Consider the following 13,601-nt stretch of genomic DNA (forward strand, 5'->3'; position numbering starts at 1 on the left):
GCTGGGGATACCACATAAGGGAACCCTGAAGTACATGCCAGGGCACAGCTGCTCCCAGAGTGGGTCCTGAGAACAGTTTCCCTCACTCATCCCCCTAGAGACTGTAATGTTGCCCTTTGCATACACAGGTGCGGAATCGTTTGGGCTGTTCTCCTGTATGATCAATGGGGAAGAGCAGGAACAGACTCACCGCGCTGTCTTTAGGTGAGTGTAGACACACCCTACACCCCAGTCCAGTCAGCCTTTCTTCCCAGAGCGCTTGTTCTGCCTCTAGCCCAGAAGATGGGGGAAGGGGGGACTTCCTCACAACAGCTGCTGCTCTGTGCCTGGCTGTACTGAGCCCAGTCCAAACCTCTGCTTCCCTTTCACCAACATGCTTCTGGGGGAGGGGGAGCACCAGTGACCAAACTCTTGTAATTGGCCTGTATCTGTCTCAATTCCAGCTGGTGCACAAGCTAAGCAGTATCAAGCCTGGTCACTACTGGGGTGGGAGACCTCCAAGGAAATCTGGAAGTGCTCTGGGCGATCCAATAGGGCCCCTTTTCAGTGCTGACCTCAAAGCTCCAGGATGGTATTGAGGGCACTGTGCTGTCTGTAGATTATAACCCTCATGGTCATTAGGGATGCTCGAGCTCTTTACTCAAGCCCCAGTGTGCTGGCCAGTTGCAGCTCTGGGGAAGCCATTTTGCCTGTTTCTGTTGGACAGTGTGTGATAAATGTTGCATTCACATGCAGTATCTTTGGGGCTCGTAGGTATGAAATCTATGAATGGTTTAGGTATGATTGCCTTCCACTCCCCAGGGGAGAGTTACCACAGCTCCAACAGGAACTAAAATCAGTGGAGGGTGATTAAGGCAAGTCATGGAGACTAAACAACTCTAAAGAGATACCATCCTCTGCAGTGGTTTGTATATACTGCTTCAAACTGACTTTTCCAGAGACCAGGAGACACAGAGGGCTTTTGGTATAAAAGGCTGAGCTTGAACTGACTCCGGGCTTTCTTTCTAATCGAGCAAGTGGACAGGACCTTCTGTCCAAGGGGTCCCCAACCCTTTTGGAAGGGTTGGAAAGACTTGGGCCTACTAGGGTCCCATATGATTGATGGGTGACTCCTGGTATGGTTAGTGTGTGATTAAATCGGTTTGTTGTTTTTATTCTGTTTTCTCTGTAATGCTTTTAACATAAAAATAAATGGGCTTGCTTAGAAAGAGCTATGTGTTAACTTGTAGCTGCTAGCGATGCACTGCTCACAGCCTTGGGGAGAGACAGCAATGCACAGGCACTGGCCATTAGATAGACTGGCTTGCTGGGGATATCGCAGGGTAAGGGCAGGGAGATGTGCAGCCTTAAAATCCCTGGGCAGAAGGGAGTGGGACAAGGGCCCTTTAAATCGCTGCTGGAGCCCCAGGCAGTGTGGGCCAGGCACCGCGGATGGGCTGGCTGGGGGATGCTGACCCCAGGCCCCGCCACTTCTGCCTGAGGCCCTGCCCCTTCAGGGGCCAGAGCCGGCCCCCGTACCGGTAAGTGTTGAATGTTACTTTCACCCCTGGGTGATGGCTGGAGACCTGACTGGGCACTCTGGAGTGGACCATGGACAGGGGTTGGGGGGATATACAGTTGCAGTTACCCTGAAACTGTGGCACAGAGGATTCTCCATCTCTCCCTGTCCCTAGCTGCTAGGCAGTGTTGTAGCTGCTAGGCAACCAGTGCTCCTGGTTGGCAAAGTGCTGGTGACTCCCCCCTCAGGTTTGTGCCTCGTCATGCGGATGAGCTGGAGCTGGAGGTGGACGACCCTCTGCTGGTGGAGGTGCAGGCAGAAGATTATTGGTACGAGGCCTACAACATGAGGACAGGCGACCGGGGCATCTTCCCTGCTTACTATGCGATTGAGGTCACCAAGGATCCTGACCACATTACAGGTACTGGGCCCCTCTCTACAGCTCGCATGTTGCCTCCCAATCCTGACCTACAGCATGCCCTTCTATTCCAGCCTGTGGCCTCTCCTGAGCAGAGATTGCCAGTCTTGCTGGGGTGGAGAGATGATTATGTTGTGCACAAACTTCAGCTAAGAAGTGAATAGAGACCTAGCCAACTTCTGTTCATAGCTCTGTGTCCCAGGACCTCTGCCTGGAACTTTAGGAAAGGTGCATCCCTAGCCCTGGGATGCTATGGGTGTGTGCGTGTTGTGTGGATGTGCACAGATGCCAGGGTGGGGGTGTGCGCGTGTGTGTGCACATGCTTGCACTGATGCTGTGTTTGGGAGGGGGGCAGTATGCACTGATATGGGGAGGGGATTGCACATTCTCATCTGCTTTGCGCTTTATCTTCCAGCCCTGACCAAGAACAGTGACTGGATGGATCAGTTCCGGGTGAAGTTCCTTGGCTCAGTCCAGGTTCCATATCACAAAGGCAATGATGTGCTGTGTGCGGCTATGCAGAAGGTACAGCAGCCCCTGAGTCCTGGTCTCCAACGGGGGCAAAGAACCTATATTCCTACCTGCAGAGCAAAGGGCTTTCTGGGAAGATCTGGGAGCAAGGCGATAATTTCCCTGGGGATGGGAGGGGGCCGAGACCTCATTTGGGGGAACGAGGGCAGTAAGTACTCATGTGATTTGTGAGTGTGATAGTCTGTCCCTTTGTCTCCTCCCAGATCGCCACCACCCGCCGCCTCACTGTGCACTTTAACCCACCCTCCAGCTGCATCCTGGAGATCAATGTGCGAGGAGTCAAGATTGCTGTGAAATCTGATGATTCCAAGGAGCAGAACAAGGTAACAGACCTCCCGACCCTCAGTTCTGCTCACATACATCTCCAGGCTATCCCTGCTTCACCTGATCACATTCTCAATGCCCAGCATATCACCCTCCAATCACAGCTCCACATTAGCTCATGCCCACTAAAATAAAGACAATATTCTTATAGAAGCCATAAGAGATCCCTGATTTGCACCTCTCCCTGATTGGTTGTTCCTGGACCCCAGAAATGTACCCTGAGGGGTTGAAATGTATATAGTAGGATCCACCCATCCCAAACACAACAGGATCTACTCTCCCAGGGCTGTGGGATCCACCTCCCAGGGCCCTAGCTTCAAGTCCAGCCTCCAAGCCCCTGAGGGGAGGAGAATCCCCCTGCCCACCAGGGCCTAACACTGAGGTCCATCCTCCCAGCCAGTGGGTGCACTACTTCACTGCAATGTTAGTGAGCTGAGCTGCTCTCATAATCTGTGAGCTGTTTCTAAACCCTTCTGCTGCTATTTTGAGTGCTGCTCTTGGATCTGAGCAGCAAAGCTCTTTAGATGGACATTGGAAGCTTCTGATTAGCGTTCTGAATAAGTAGCCTACGCAGAGCCTACAAGAGGCAGGTGCGGAGCCACATGAGGCGTTTAGGCAAAGCCATTCAGAAAGCCTTCCCAAATGGTGATGCAGTTTCCCTGCTGGAGTAATTCAAGGGTGCCAGGTACTAGCAGCCTGGATTTTACTCAGACTGTATTTAAGGGACACTGACAACTTGATTATTTTTAAAACTAATATTTAAAAATTCCAGTTTCTAATAGGACCCCTTTAAACAGTCAGGCCTGAGTGATGGATTTAATTCCTGTTATTATTTTGCATTCCCATTGTGCCTAGGAGCCCTGTTCAGGGACCGGGAACCCTTTATGCTGGGTGCTGTACAAAGAGAACAAAAAGCTGGTCTCTGCCCCAAAGAGCTTACAAGCTAAATATAAGATGAGACCTCAGATGGACACAGACAGACGGGAATACAGGGAAACAATGAGGCAACATTGGTCGGCATGCTAGGTAGTGGTCTCAGCACACCAGGAGCCTGACTGTTGTCAGGTTTTTGGTAGGTGTCACAGCAGAGGAGTTTTAAGGTGGATAATGACTTGAGTTAGTTTTGTGCGTGTTCACGGGGAGCTCCTCCAAATCAGATGGGGCAGCATGGGAGAAAGTGCAAAGGTACTTGTTTGAAAATGTAACAGGTGAGCAATGCAGCATTGTGAATGGATGTGAGCAGGGCAAGGTTGCATGAGAGCCTGGAGGAGCGTTTTAACTGTGGGAAAGGCCCTATCTTAAGAGATGTTAAATTATATACATACATATAACTGCTTTTCTGCTCCCTGGCTGGGGTTTATAAAGGTCTTTTCAGCAAGGGAAAAACGGACTATACAGGGCAAACAGTGACACTGATGCTAAAGGTGCTCTCAAATACACAAAGGAAACACAAAGGAACTGAGCAAGAGCTCTGTGTAAGCTCAAAGCTTGTCTCTTTAACCAGAAGTTGGTCCAATATAAGAGATGACCTCACCCACCTTGTCTGTCTCACACACACAAGAAAATGCTGTGCCCGCTGTGAATGCTAATAGCTGTCAGTGATGGGAATCATGAGACTAACCGTAACAAGAGCAACTATAGTTCTTCCCAGAAGAGATGTGATTTCACAAGTAGACAGTGCATCTTGCAAGTTCATGCCAGGGAGAAGTTCAAGCTACTAACTAGAGCCAGGAATCATGGCTACAAATGCTGAGCAAGTTTCCCCCAGCTCTGACAAGGTACCTCAGCCCTCGCTCACAACACCCCCTGAAATTCCAGTCCCAGTGCCGTGCACAGCCCTGCTCATGCACCTCAGTCCTGATATGTTATCCCAGTCCTGGACCCACTTCCCACAGCCCTGGCCATGCCTCCCCAGCCCTGACCTGCAACACCTTGCTGTACTGCAGTCCAGACCTCCGCAAAGCAGTCACCAATTGTGTCAAATTGTATGGAGGTTTGTGATGGGCAGAAATGGGGTCAGGCCAAGAGACACTTTCATGTGGGACCTGATTCTGGATCTCCATGGGTGAGAGATGGGCAGCATGTTACCCTCCTGCGCCCCATAGAGACAGCCCTGTATCACACTGCCAGTGCAGGCTGAGTATGACAGCTCTTTTCTCTGTCCCACAGGGTAATAAATGTAGCCACTTTTTCCAGCTGAAGAACATTTCCTTCTGTGGATACCATCCAAAGAACAACAAGTGAGTGCCCACAGGCCCAAGGCTCCATGATCCTGAGCCTGGGGGAGAGAGGCCCCCTTTCCTTCTCAGCCTGCTCTCTACTTATAGACTCAGTTGTGTTCCCTGGGAGCAAGGGTGGGAGGGGGGCATTCCAGCTGTCATCATCTTCTTCCTCCTTCTCCTCCCTATGGGTTTCCCTTCCCTGTAAATGCTACCCACTTTTCCCTGCAGCTCCAGGCATGGACCAGCCCTGGGAGTTCGATGCTTTCTGCCCCAGGGTCTTGGGAGGGTTAAAAGGTATTTGCAGTGGGTTCCAAAGATGGAGCTAGGAAGATGCAGTGAGTGATTGTTATCGGACCAAAGCTGAGTCACTGGACAGTGGAAGGGTTTTTCCTGTTGGGAATTTTCCCCATTTCGCTGTGCCCAGGGCTGGGCATTTGCACAAGCGTCACAAGTGACTCTTTGGGGTCCTTCTTTCTTGGGGCTCCCCAGCACAATTTTGTCCCCCTGCCACCAGAATTAGAGTGGCTGGATCCCAGCTTCCATGCCCTTCCCACCCCCTCCGCACTTCCCAAAGGGTAAGGCAGGCCCTGCTGTGAATACTTCCTGGCTCCTGGGCTGTTGCTCTAATGGGGCATACAGCCTGGGCGGTGGGCAGACCTTCCTCTGCACCACAGCCCTGTGCATGGCCTCCACTCCAGCCTCACCTGCTCTCTTCTCTCCCAGATATTTTGGGTTTATCACCAAGCACCCAGCTGACCACAGATTTGCCTGTCACGTCTTCGTCTCAGAGGAGTCCACCAAGCCGCTTGCAGAGTCTGTAGGGTGAGTCCAGGGTGGGCTGGCGGAGGGGATAGATTTCTTTCTTCTCTCGGGCAGCAGTTTCTAGTCCCTGCTCCAGGCTGCATTTTCTGCCTTAGTTATGAGACTAGGCTGGGCTGTTCACTGGGGTGCTGCTGCCTTGAACTGTGGTGCTCTGTCCTGCTATGGCCATGGGCTACGGACTGGAACCGCACAGCTGAGCTGGGAGTGGGGAGCTCTGGTTGGGGCAGTCAGAGAGAGTGAGGATTAGGTTACTTAAACCCCCAAGTATTTTCCATGGCAGTTTGGCGCTGTGTAGAGAAGATCTGGAGGCTGACGTCCTCTAGGGATAGGGGCCAGTTAAAGCAAGACTGTTGTGCAGAGGCTTTGTGACTTGGACACTGGACCAGAGCCAACAACTGATTTCACAGGAGGCCCCAACCAGCTGAGGCACTGTATGGTGATAACTGTTGCCTGGGGCTGGGTTGGAGCAGGTGCCCTAGAGGTAAAAGGCTCTGGATCCCAATCCCCTGAGCCGCATCAGATTGGAGAAATTGCCCAGACAGGTTTGGAACTGCTGCTGTGTGTCGCTGAGTGCCACACAAATGCTCTCAATAGCGACACCACGTGGCTGACCTGAGTCCTTCTAGCTACTCCGTGGTGGGGCCTATGGATCTGTGTCCCTGCCATTTCCCCACTGCTGTGCGATGTCAGGTGAATGGTTCAAGGATAGATCTGGCCTCTGCGCCGCCATTCACATACACTGCCGCGGGGGGAGGAGCAAAGGATGGAGGGTTGCAGGACTGCCACAGGCTAAGACCTTTGTCTTCTTATTGCCCAAGAGCTTTACAGCCCCCTGGAATCCTGGCAGTGGCCAGCAAGAACAGACTGCTTCAGTAACCCTCTATGACAGGAACAAGGGCCGGCAACAAGCCTGTGCTGGGTTAAAGGGAACCAAACCCCAACAGCGTTGAAACAAGCCCCAGGGGCTCTTGGGGACAGGATGTGCAAACTTCACAGCGGAGTAGACAGGGATGTGTAGGAGACTGAGGGATTGTCCCCAAAAGGAAAGGGCAGAGACCATCACTGGAGACATTCCAGCGGGGCTGACAGAACCTTGGGAGATAGAAGTAGCGTCCAATCCTGCCCTAGGGGATAGACTAGAAAGCACCTAATGGGGTCTTTCCAGCTCCAGTTTCTAGAACTCTGTGAAAATAAATCCCTGAATTCTGCTAGGGGCTGAAGGCCTGTTCAGAATCCCTGACCAAAGAGGGGAGTGTGCATGCAAGGTACACGCGGCTTGGTAGGGGAGCTGCCAGTGCACTGAGTGGCAGCCGCGCCTCAGCCTGCTCTCTGCTGTCTGTTGCAGGAGGGCTTTCCAGCAGTTCTACAAGGAGTATGTGGAGTACACCTGCCCCACAGAGGACATCTACCTGGAGTAGGGACTGGGCCGAGCACCCTTCTGTACAGACAGGGCCAGCGAACTCGCCCATTCCCCATCATGCATGGACAAACTGCTTTGACACTGGAGGAGGAACAGAGCTGGGGATGGCTCCCTTGGTGCATGGAGCACTACCTCTTTTCAGGACTCTCCTTCCTCGGGCTGGGGGTTGGGGGCTGGGAGGGGGAGGGGCTGAAAAATGGGGTTTATTGTAAAATACTCTTTTAGTTTATTATATTGAAGAAGCAGCACAGCTGTGGGCTCTGAAGGGGGAACAGGCAGCCTGGGGCAGGAATGCAGCTGTGGCACTGGAGTTGGCCTAGGACAGAGCAGCCCTGCCACTGTGTAAGTGAGAGGGCTGGCCTGGTGTGATGAGAGCACTCCTCCTCCTCCCTCCTGGGTGCTAGAGCGAGGACTCCTCCCAGCTCCTGGGCTGCCTTGCAGCCTTAGCCAGCTTTCTCCAGCTCCCTTTCTTGGTCCCTCAGGTTGATTTTTAACTCCAGGGCAGCATTGGCCTCGCACTGTGAAGCCACATCAGCTGCTGAGAACAGGAGCTAATAGGAACAGGTCAGCCCAAGCCCTGACTGAGGGGGAAGGGGATAGCTCCACTCCACCCCCTGAGGGGCAGGGGGCATGGGCATGGCAGAGAGGGGCAACTGCTAAAAGCCTTGGAACCACTTGATGGGTACCACATGGAAGATGGATTCACCCCTGCACTCATCCCAGGAGGGAAGAGCAGCCTGGTTTGTAGCCTCCCTGCCATTCCCACCCAGACATCCTGAGAACCCCCTGCTTTCCAGGGGTGAATATTAGCCTGGGCTGAGACTATGGGGCCCTATTTCTCCTCCGTGTAGAGGAGTGAGTTTGAGGAGAAGGAGCGGGGAGCAGAAGAGTCAGTGCCCTCACATCCTGTAAAGGTGGGAGGGGGACAGTTCCTCTGGGGCCCCCTGCCCTTCAGTCTCCAGGTTGTGGGGAACTCCTCTGCTCCTCACCCCACCAGCTGTGGGTGCCAGTGGCTGTGGGCTATTTGCATACTGGGATGCACGTTTGAAAGTGTGAGATTCTCATAGACTCATAGACTTTAAGGTCAGAAGGGACCATTATGATCATCTGAGAGGCAGCGGCTCTGGTCCATCTGCAGGGGGATGAGCACAACATGAATTCTTTCCCAGCCTCCACGATGGCAGTGGCTCCACAGAGGGGGAGAGGCAGCAGGAACCTGAGAGACGAGCTGGGGCCCTGAGACAAGAGAGGGAGCAGCAAGGGGCTCAGGACTGCAGTGAGCTGTGCTAATATCTAGGGGATGACACTTCTCCCCTCCAGTCTAGGTCTCTGGCCTTCAGCTGGATCCGCTGTGGTGGCAAAACTATTAAACATAAAGTTTCATGGAGTTGCTCTACATGTCTCTGTGTGTCACACCAGAGCGCTGGGCAAGGCCTGCAGCTCCTCTGTCACAGCCTTGCTACATGGGCATCCTGCCCCCACCCCATTTTCTCCTTCCCAGGGGCCTCTTCACCCCTCAGAGAGTCCCACCCAGCACCTCAAGCCCAAGGGAGATTGAGTGTCATGGCAGAGCAGCTTACCTGGCAGCCGGGGGACTGCACAGAATGGCTTTCTATGGTTGAGTGATCTCAGTTCTCTGTGCCTGGGATCCCCACCTCAACACTCAGGCGGAGACAGGTAGCCTTCATTAGAGGGTAGGAGTAATTTTAGGGACTTCATCTTCAGCTACACTGTTTCCAGCAGCTGAAGAAACATTCAGGGGACTGAGGGCAGTAGTCTGGAGTAGTGGCAGCCCTCTGCCTTCACCTTCCCCACCCCCACCCCAACAGCCATCACTGAGCAGACCCTCAGTCTGTCTTGCTGTACAGCGCACCTTTATAAAGCAGCTAGTGCACAGGGCCAGAGCTGGAGTCCCTAGCCCATGGGGCTCATGGAGACTCCACAAGTCCCTGGGCAGCTCACAGGACATTGTCATAATAATACTCTGCCAAATCTGACTCATCCCGCTTGCTCTTGTGTGCTTGGTGCAGGCCAGCAGGCTGCTTCCGGGGTGCTCGAGTCTGGAACTGGGGGTGCTTCGGTTTAATGCCATAATCTATGGAAGGACAGAGAGCTGGTGATGGAGAGGGGAAGACACTCAGGGCCCAAAACAGCCTCTGTTGTGGGGAAACTGCCTGCAGCCACTAATGATCCAAGTTTGGGTCCAGCACTCACATGTACACCTCCCCCCCCCCTCCGGGATGTGCTGTGCGCTTTTGGGAACTATGAAAAGTAAGCCTGGGCTGTGGCAGCACCCCAGTCAAGGCTGCTGCTAGAGCAGTGCAGCCATCACTCTGCAGTAGCAGGCGCAGCAACTTCTGTGCCATGCACAATAGCAGCCAGCAACAGCAGGTGCCTGTTAAGTGTCCATGCATAGGGAGGGAAAATCAATTGGCACGGGTTGGCTTCTCAGGGGCTTTCCCCACAGCCTGGCCAGCTGAACTATGGCAGGGGGTGGGGCAGTTTGGACTCATGGCTAGCTGCCTATAGAGAGACAGGCTGCTGAGGAGAGGGCTTGGCCGCTGGGTGAGCCATAGCTGCAGTGATGGGAGACCCTGTTGGCTAAGTGAGGCTGCCTCTCACCTGAATTAGCCTTTGAAATAGTAATCTCCTACCACTCCAGGGCAGTGGCATTAGGAGGGTGAGCTGAGGCTTTGAAGTGGACCATTTATGCAGCAAACCAGGCTCTTCCATGCTCACAGCAGGGGAAGGGGGAAAGCCTGCTTGCCCCTGGAAGCAGGAGCCCTGCACAGGGCAAGTCTCAAGCCTCAGGCTTACAACCCTGAGTGGCAGCGACTGGTCTCCACAGACCTATGCCTGGGAAACAGTGAGCTGTGAGCCCCTGGGGAAGCCACTGTCTTTCCCCCACCCCACCGCATAGTAAGCCTTCCTGTCGCATTCCCTGGCTGTGGGGACTTGGCTTTGATGGTGCAGGAGGCAGTGCACCTGCTGTGTGCACTGAGGAGGCTGAATGGGAACTGTCCATGTCCCCCATGACAGCATGTTAGAGCAGAGTAAGTTGGTACCATCCACCAGGCCGAAGTGCTGCTGTGGGAGCTCCAGGGGAGCAGAGAAATCCTCAGGGACTGAGTCGCTGAGCCTGCAATAGAAATGCATGGTCAGGGGAGCAGGACCCTCCCGGGGCTGATGAATTCACTAGTCTCCTCCCAGAGGCAGGGCTGGGGCTGCCTGCGTATTTCCAGTTGAAGCTCAGCCTGGGTTCTGGCCACAAGTCTTAGGGTGCTGGGCATAAAAGACAGCAGCTGGGCTGGAATGAGACGGTGGGTAATTGCACTTGGCCTAGGCTCAACTTAGCCTGTTAGCGCTTAAATGGTGGCGCAGAGCCTGGGCTCCAGGAAACAGGCTGATTTGGCAGGTTACATGCATTTGACGCTTGCCCTTAATGTGGACAAGGTGACTTGTGCATTGGCTTCCCTCAGTAAGGACAGGTGCATTTTACAGCTTGCGGTGTTGCAGCGACAGAGGCAGGCTCTGAAGGAAAAGGCACCCCCTGGAATGGGATGTGGGGGAAGGTTTATGGTGCAGCAGATAGGCTGTGCACACGCTGGCTCTTCTGCATGGTTCAAACGACAATTCCCACTGCTTTGGCCTAAGCTTTGAGTATCCAGCTCACCTGCTCCAATTCCCAGCTGTGGAGGAGTGGGCTCAGCTCATGCCTGAGGCTCCTGCATGTGTTCTAGGGCAAGCACCGGGGGGAGAGAGTGGGCACAAACATTGCAGGGGCCATGTTACCTTTGAGGAAGTGGCACAGGGAACACAGCCCCCAGCAGGAGTGGCAGCAGCAGGTGCAGCTTCATAGGCCCAACCCAACTACGCTGTGTCCTTGCAGAAGCAGGCTGGACTCAGCCTATCCTCCTTTTCTTTCATTGGTTGTCATTGATGGAACATAATGACATCATGAGGCCCTACAGTGACATCATAAAAGGCGTGAACACATGAGGTATCACTTGCACTGCTAGCAGGAGTGCTGGGTAACACAGCAGGAGACACTAGCAGAAGGCGAGGCCCGGAGGTAGAGCAGTAGAGAAGCATGGCACCGATTGGCAAGCTGGGGATGATGCAGGTGTTAGGGCAACTACGTAGGTGTCTGCACAATATTATCCCCATAGCCATAGCCATCTACCCCATTTGGCCTCCTCAATGCACCTACCACCTCACACCACAGCAGCCCACCGAGGCTTTGAGAGACTCTGAGGGCAGGACCCAGCACAGAGCCAGCCCCCTAAGCTAATTTAAAAAGGATATCTCCTGCAGGAGCAGCTCTTAGACCGCTGCTCATCACATGCAGCTCAGGATCCCAAAGATCTTCCTGACACAGAGCAATCCATTACCTCCATACCTAACCTAAGCATCCTCCTGGGCTCTCCTCAGGCTGGCACTCTAGCTGGAGGAAAAGCGGGTCTAGGTAAGTGTGGCACTGGCAGTCACAAAAGCACAGCTCATGCTGTGTAGTCTCCACTAGATCCCCCACCATTCTGGTAGAGTTCAGAATTGCCCTCCTCATGTTTAACTCCCTAAATGTTTGCCTCAAAGCCTTTCTCTCTTCCCACAATCTGCATCTTCTCTGCAGTTTCCCTATCTCCATCCATCTCATTGTAGAGTCTGCCTAGGCTGGGTGAAGTCCTCTTTTCTCTCCCTTCACTAGGAGCCTCTGGACTGAATGGAGCATATTCCCCAGTCCATGGCTCCATGCTGCTGCAGCCTAGACCACATGCTGTCACTTCCTCCTGCCGTGTAGTACTTGAAGTATACTGGATGAATGATGCTATCCAAACTGGCTGGCCTGTATTGGAGCAGCCGTGAGGTCCGGGTTTTCTCGCTGCTCCATCTGATAGCCCTGCAGGGAATACAGCTGCTTCTGCTCCATTACAGTCTCTGCTCCAAGCACTCCCATGAGAAGCCCAAGCTGTACGTGTTGCACACCCATCACTGTAGTGTCAGGGGCCCCGAGGCCAGTTTAAGTAAGAGCATTATCCTCACCCAGTTCAGCCCCTATTCTGTACCCCCCTCTGTGAAATGACTTCTTGCTGAGGTGTCATTCTGGGTGTTGATAACTAGTGGGGGAACTACTCAAGGACTCCTGTTGAGTGAAAGTCGCCACAAAGGGAAGAGCTGGTGAGACTATAAAATGGTTATGATACACTGAGCTCAGTGAGACTTATGGGAGCTGCTCAGACTCTAACAAGCCCATGGTTCCTCTCTTGTCAGGGTATTCCCTAGAGAGAGAACAAAGGGGCGTTGGCAGGGCAGGCCTGGAAGAGCAGCAGGGTGGCTGGGCATGACTGAGACTGCATCATCAGAGCTGGGCATGGGAAACCCGGGACTAGAACACACCTCACACTCCAGGGCCAGATGTTCTGTAGCTCTGTGAATGGGAGTCTACCCCCGGGCTGCTCCGTGCATAGTTCTGGCAGAACAGTGCTGCATTTCCCTCTACCATTCCTCAGCCAGCAAAGATACTAACCCCCCCCCATTTCTTTAGTTGCTCTAGGGCTCAGCTGGGCCCTGGCCATTTAGCTTTGCACATACATAAATGTTGGTTGAATTGATTTGTCTGAACTCCCCGCATTGACCAGCCCCCTCGGCATTGCTTTCCAGCCCCCACTCTCTGGTTGGCAGCTGCTCAGCAAGCCCTTTTAGCGTACATTAGCTGCTAGAAACGCAATGTACAAACTGTGGCATGCAATACCCACAGGAGAGCTGCAGGAAATTAAACAGCCTGAACCAACCACCAAAAGTCCCAGCTGTGGACCAGGCAGATGCCAGCTGAGCAGCATGTGGGCATGATGGAGCCCTGCATTCTCCAGGGGAAAGAGCACTGAAGGGAGTGCTTGAGAGACAGATGGTGGCCATGGCAATAAGCGAGAGTCCCTGAAACAGGGAACTGCAGAGGTGGGCCTTGCTGCTAGAGCTAGCTGTGGTGGGGGTCAGCTGCCCAGCAGCCTGAGATGCCCCCAAACTTGTAGCTGGAGGGAGGAAAGAATGTTCCTGCCTTGCAAAGCTCTCTTGCCCCCGCACACAGCTGTGTTACCGGACCAGCAGCCCTGTATGGGACGAACACCCCGAATGACCTTGTGAGAGCAGGGGCTACCCTGGGGGGAAGGGAGCTGCAGCCCAGGGCAGAGAACTCAGTCTGGGGAAGAAATCCTGGGAGGCCAGAGGCTCTTAGGCTGCCTCTTCAGCACAGCCAGCTTCTGTAGCAGGAAGAACCCTCCAACAGTTTGGGCAAGGAGGGAAAGGTCTCACTAACACAAGCCGGGCACAGGATCGGTCCCAGCACCCAGAGCAGACAGACAGTCCCAAAAG

The 13,601-nt window shown here is 53.6% G+C and overlaps 1 protein-coding gene across 9 annotated transcripts in view; it reads left to right on the forward strand.

The window, feature by feature from the left end:
* The window catches only part of MAPK8IP1 (mitogen-activated protein kinase 8 interacting protein 1), a 49,838-nt gene extending 41,216 nt beyond the window's left edge, over positions 1–8,622 (forward strand). For 8 of the 9 annotated variants that reach the window (XM_005302238.5, XM_065592837.1, XM_005302235.5 and 5 more), the window contains 7 exons: positions 129–204; positions 1,747–1,919; positions 2,332–2,441; positions 2,651–2,770; positions 4,941–5,011; positions 5,717–5,815; positions 7,161–8,622. In XM_005302238.5, coding sequence (XP_005302295.2) covers positions 129–204; positions 1,747–1,919; positions 2,332–2,441; positions 2,651–2,770; positions 4,941–5,011; positions 5,717–5,815; positions 7,161–7,233 — 722 coding nt within the window. In that variant the 3' untranslated portion in view covers positions 7,234–8,622. Of the gene's footprint in view, positions 1–128; positions 205–1,746; positions 1,920–2,331; positions 2,442–2,650; positions 2,771–3,626; positions 3,844–4,940; positions 5,012–5,716; positions 5,816–7,160 lie in introns of those variants that run through there. The other variant, XM_065592836.1, reaches the window with a different exon arrangement.
* Positions 8,623–13,601: the final 4,979 nt, after the last annotated feature.

Source organism: Chrysemys picta, chromosome 4 (assembly GCF_011386835.1).
Source record: "Chrysemys picta bellii isolate R12L10 chromosome 4, ASM1138683v2, whole genome shotgun sequence".
Taxonomy (NCBI): Eukaryota; Metazoa; Chordata; order Testudines; family Emydidae; genus Chrysemys; species Chrysemys picta.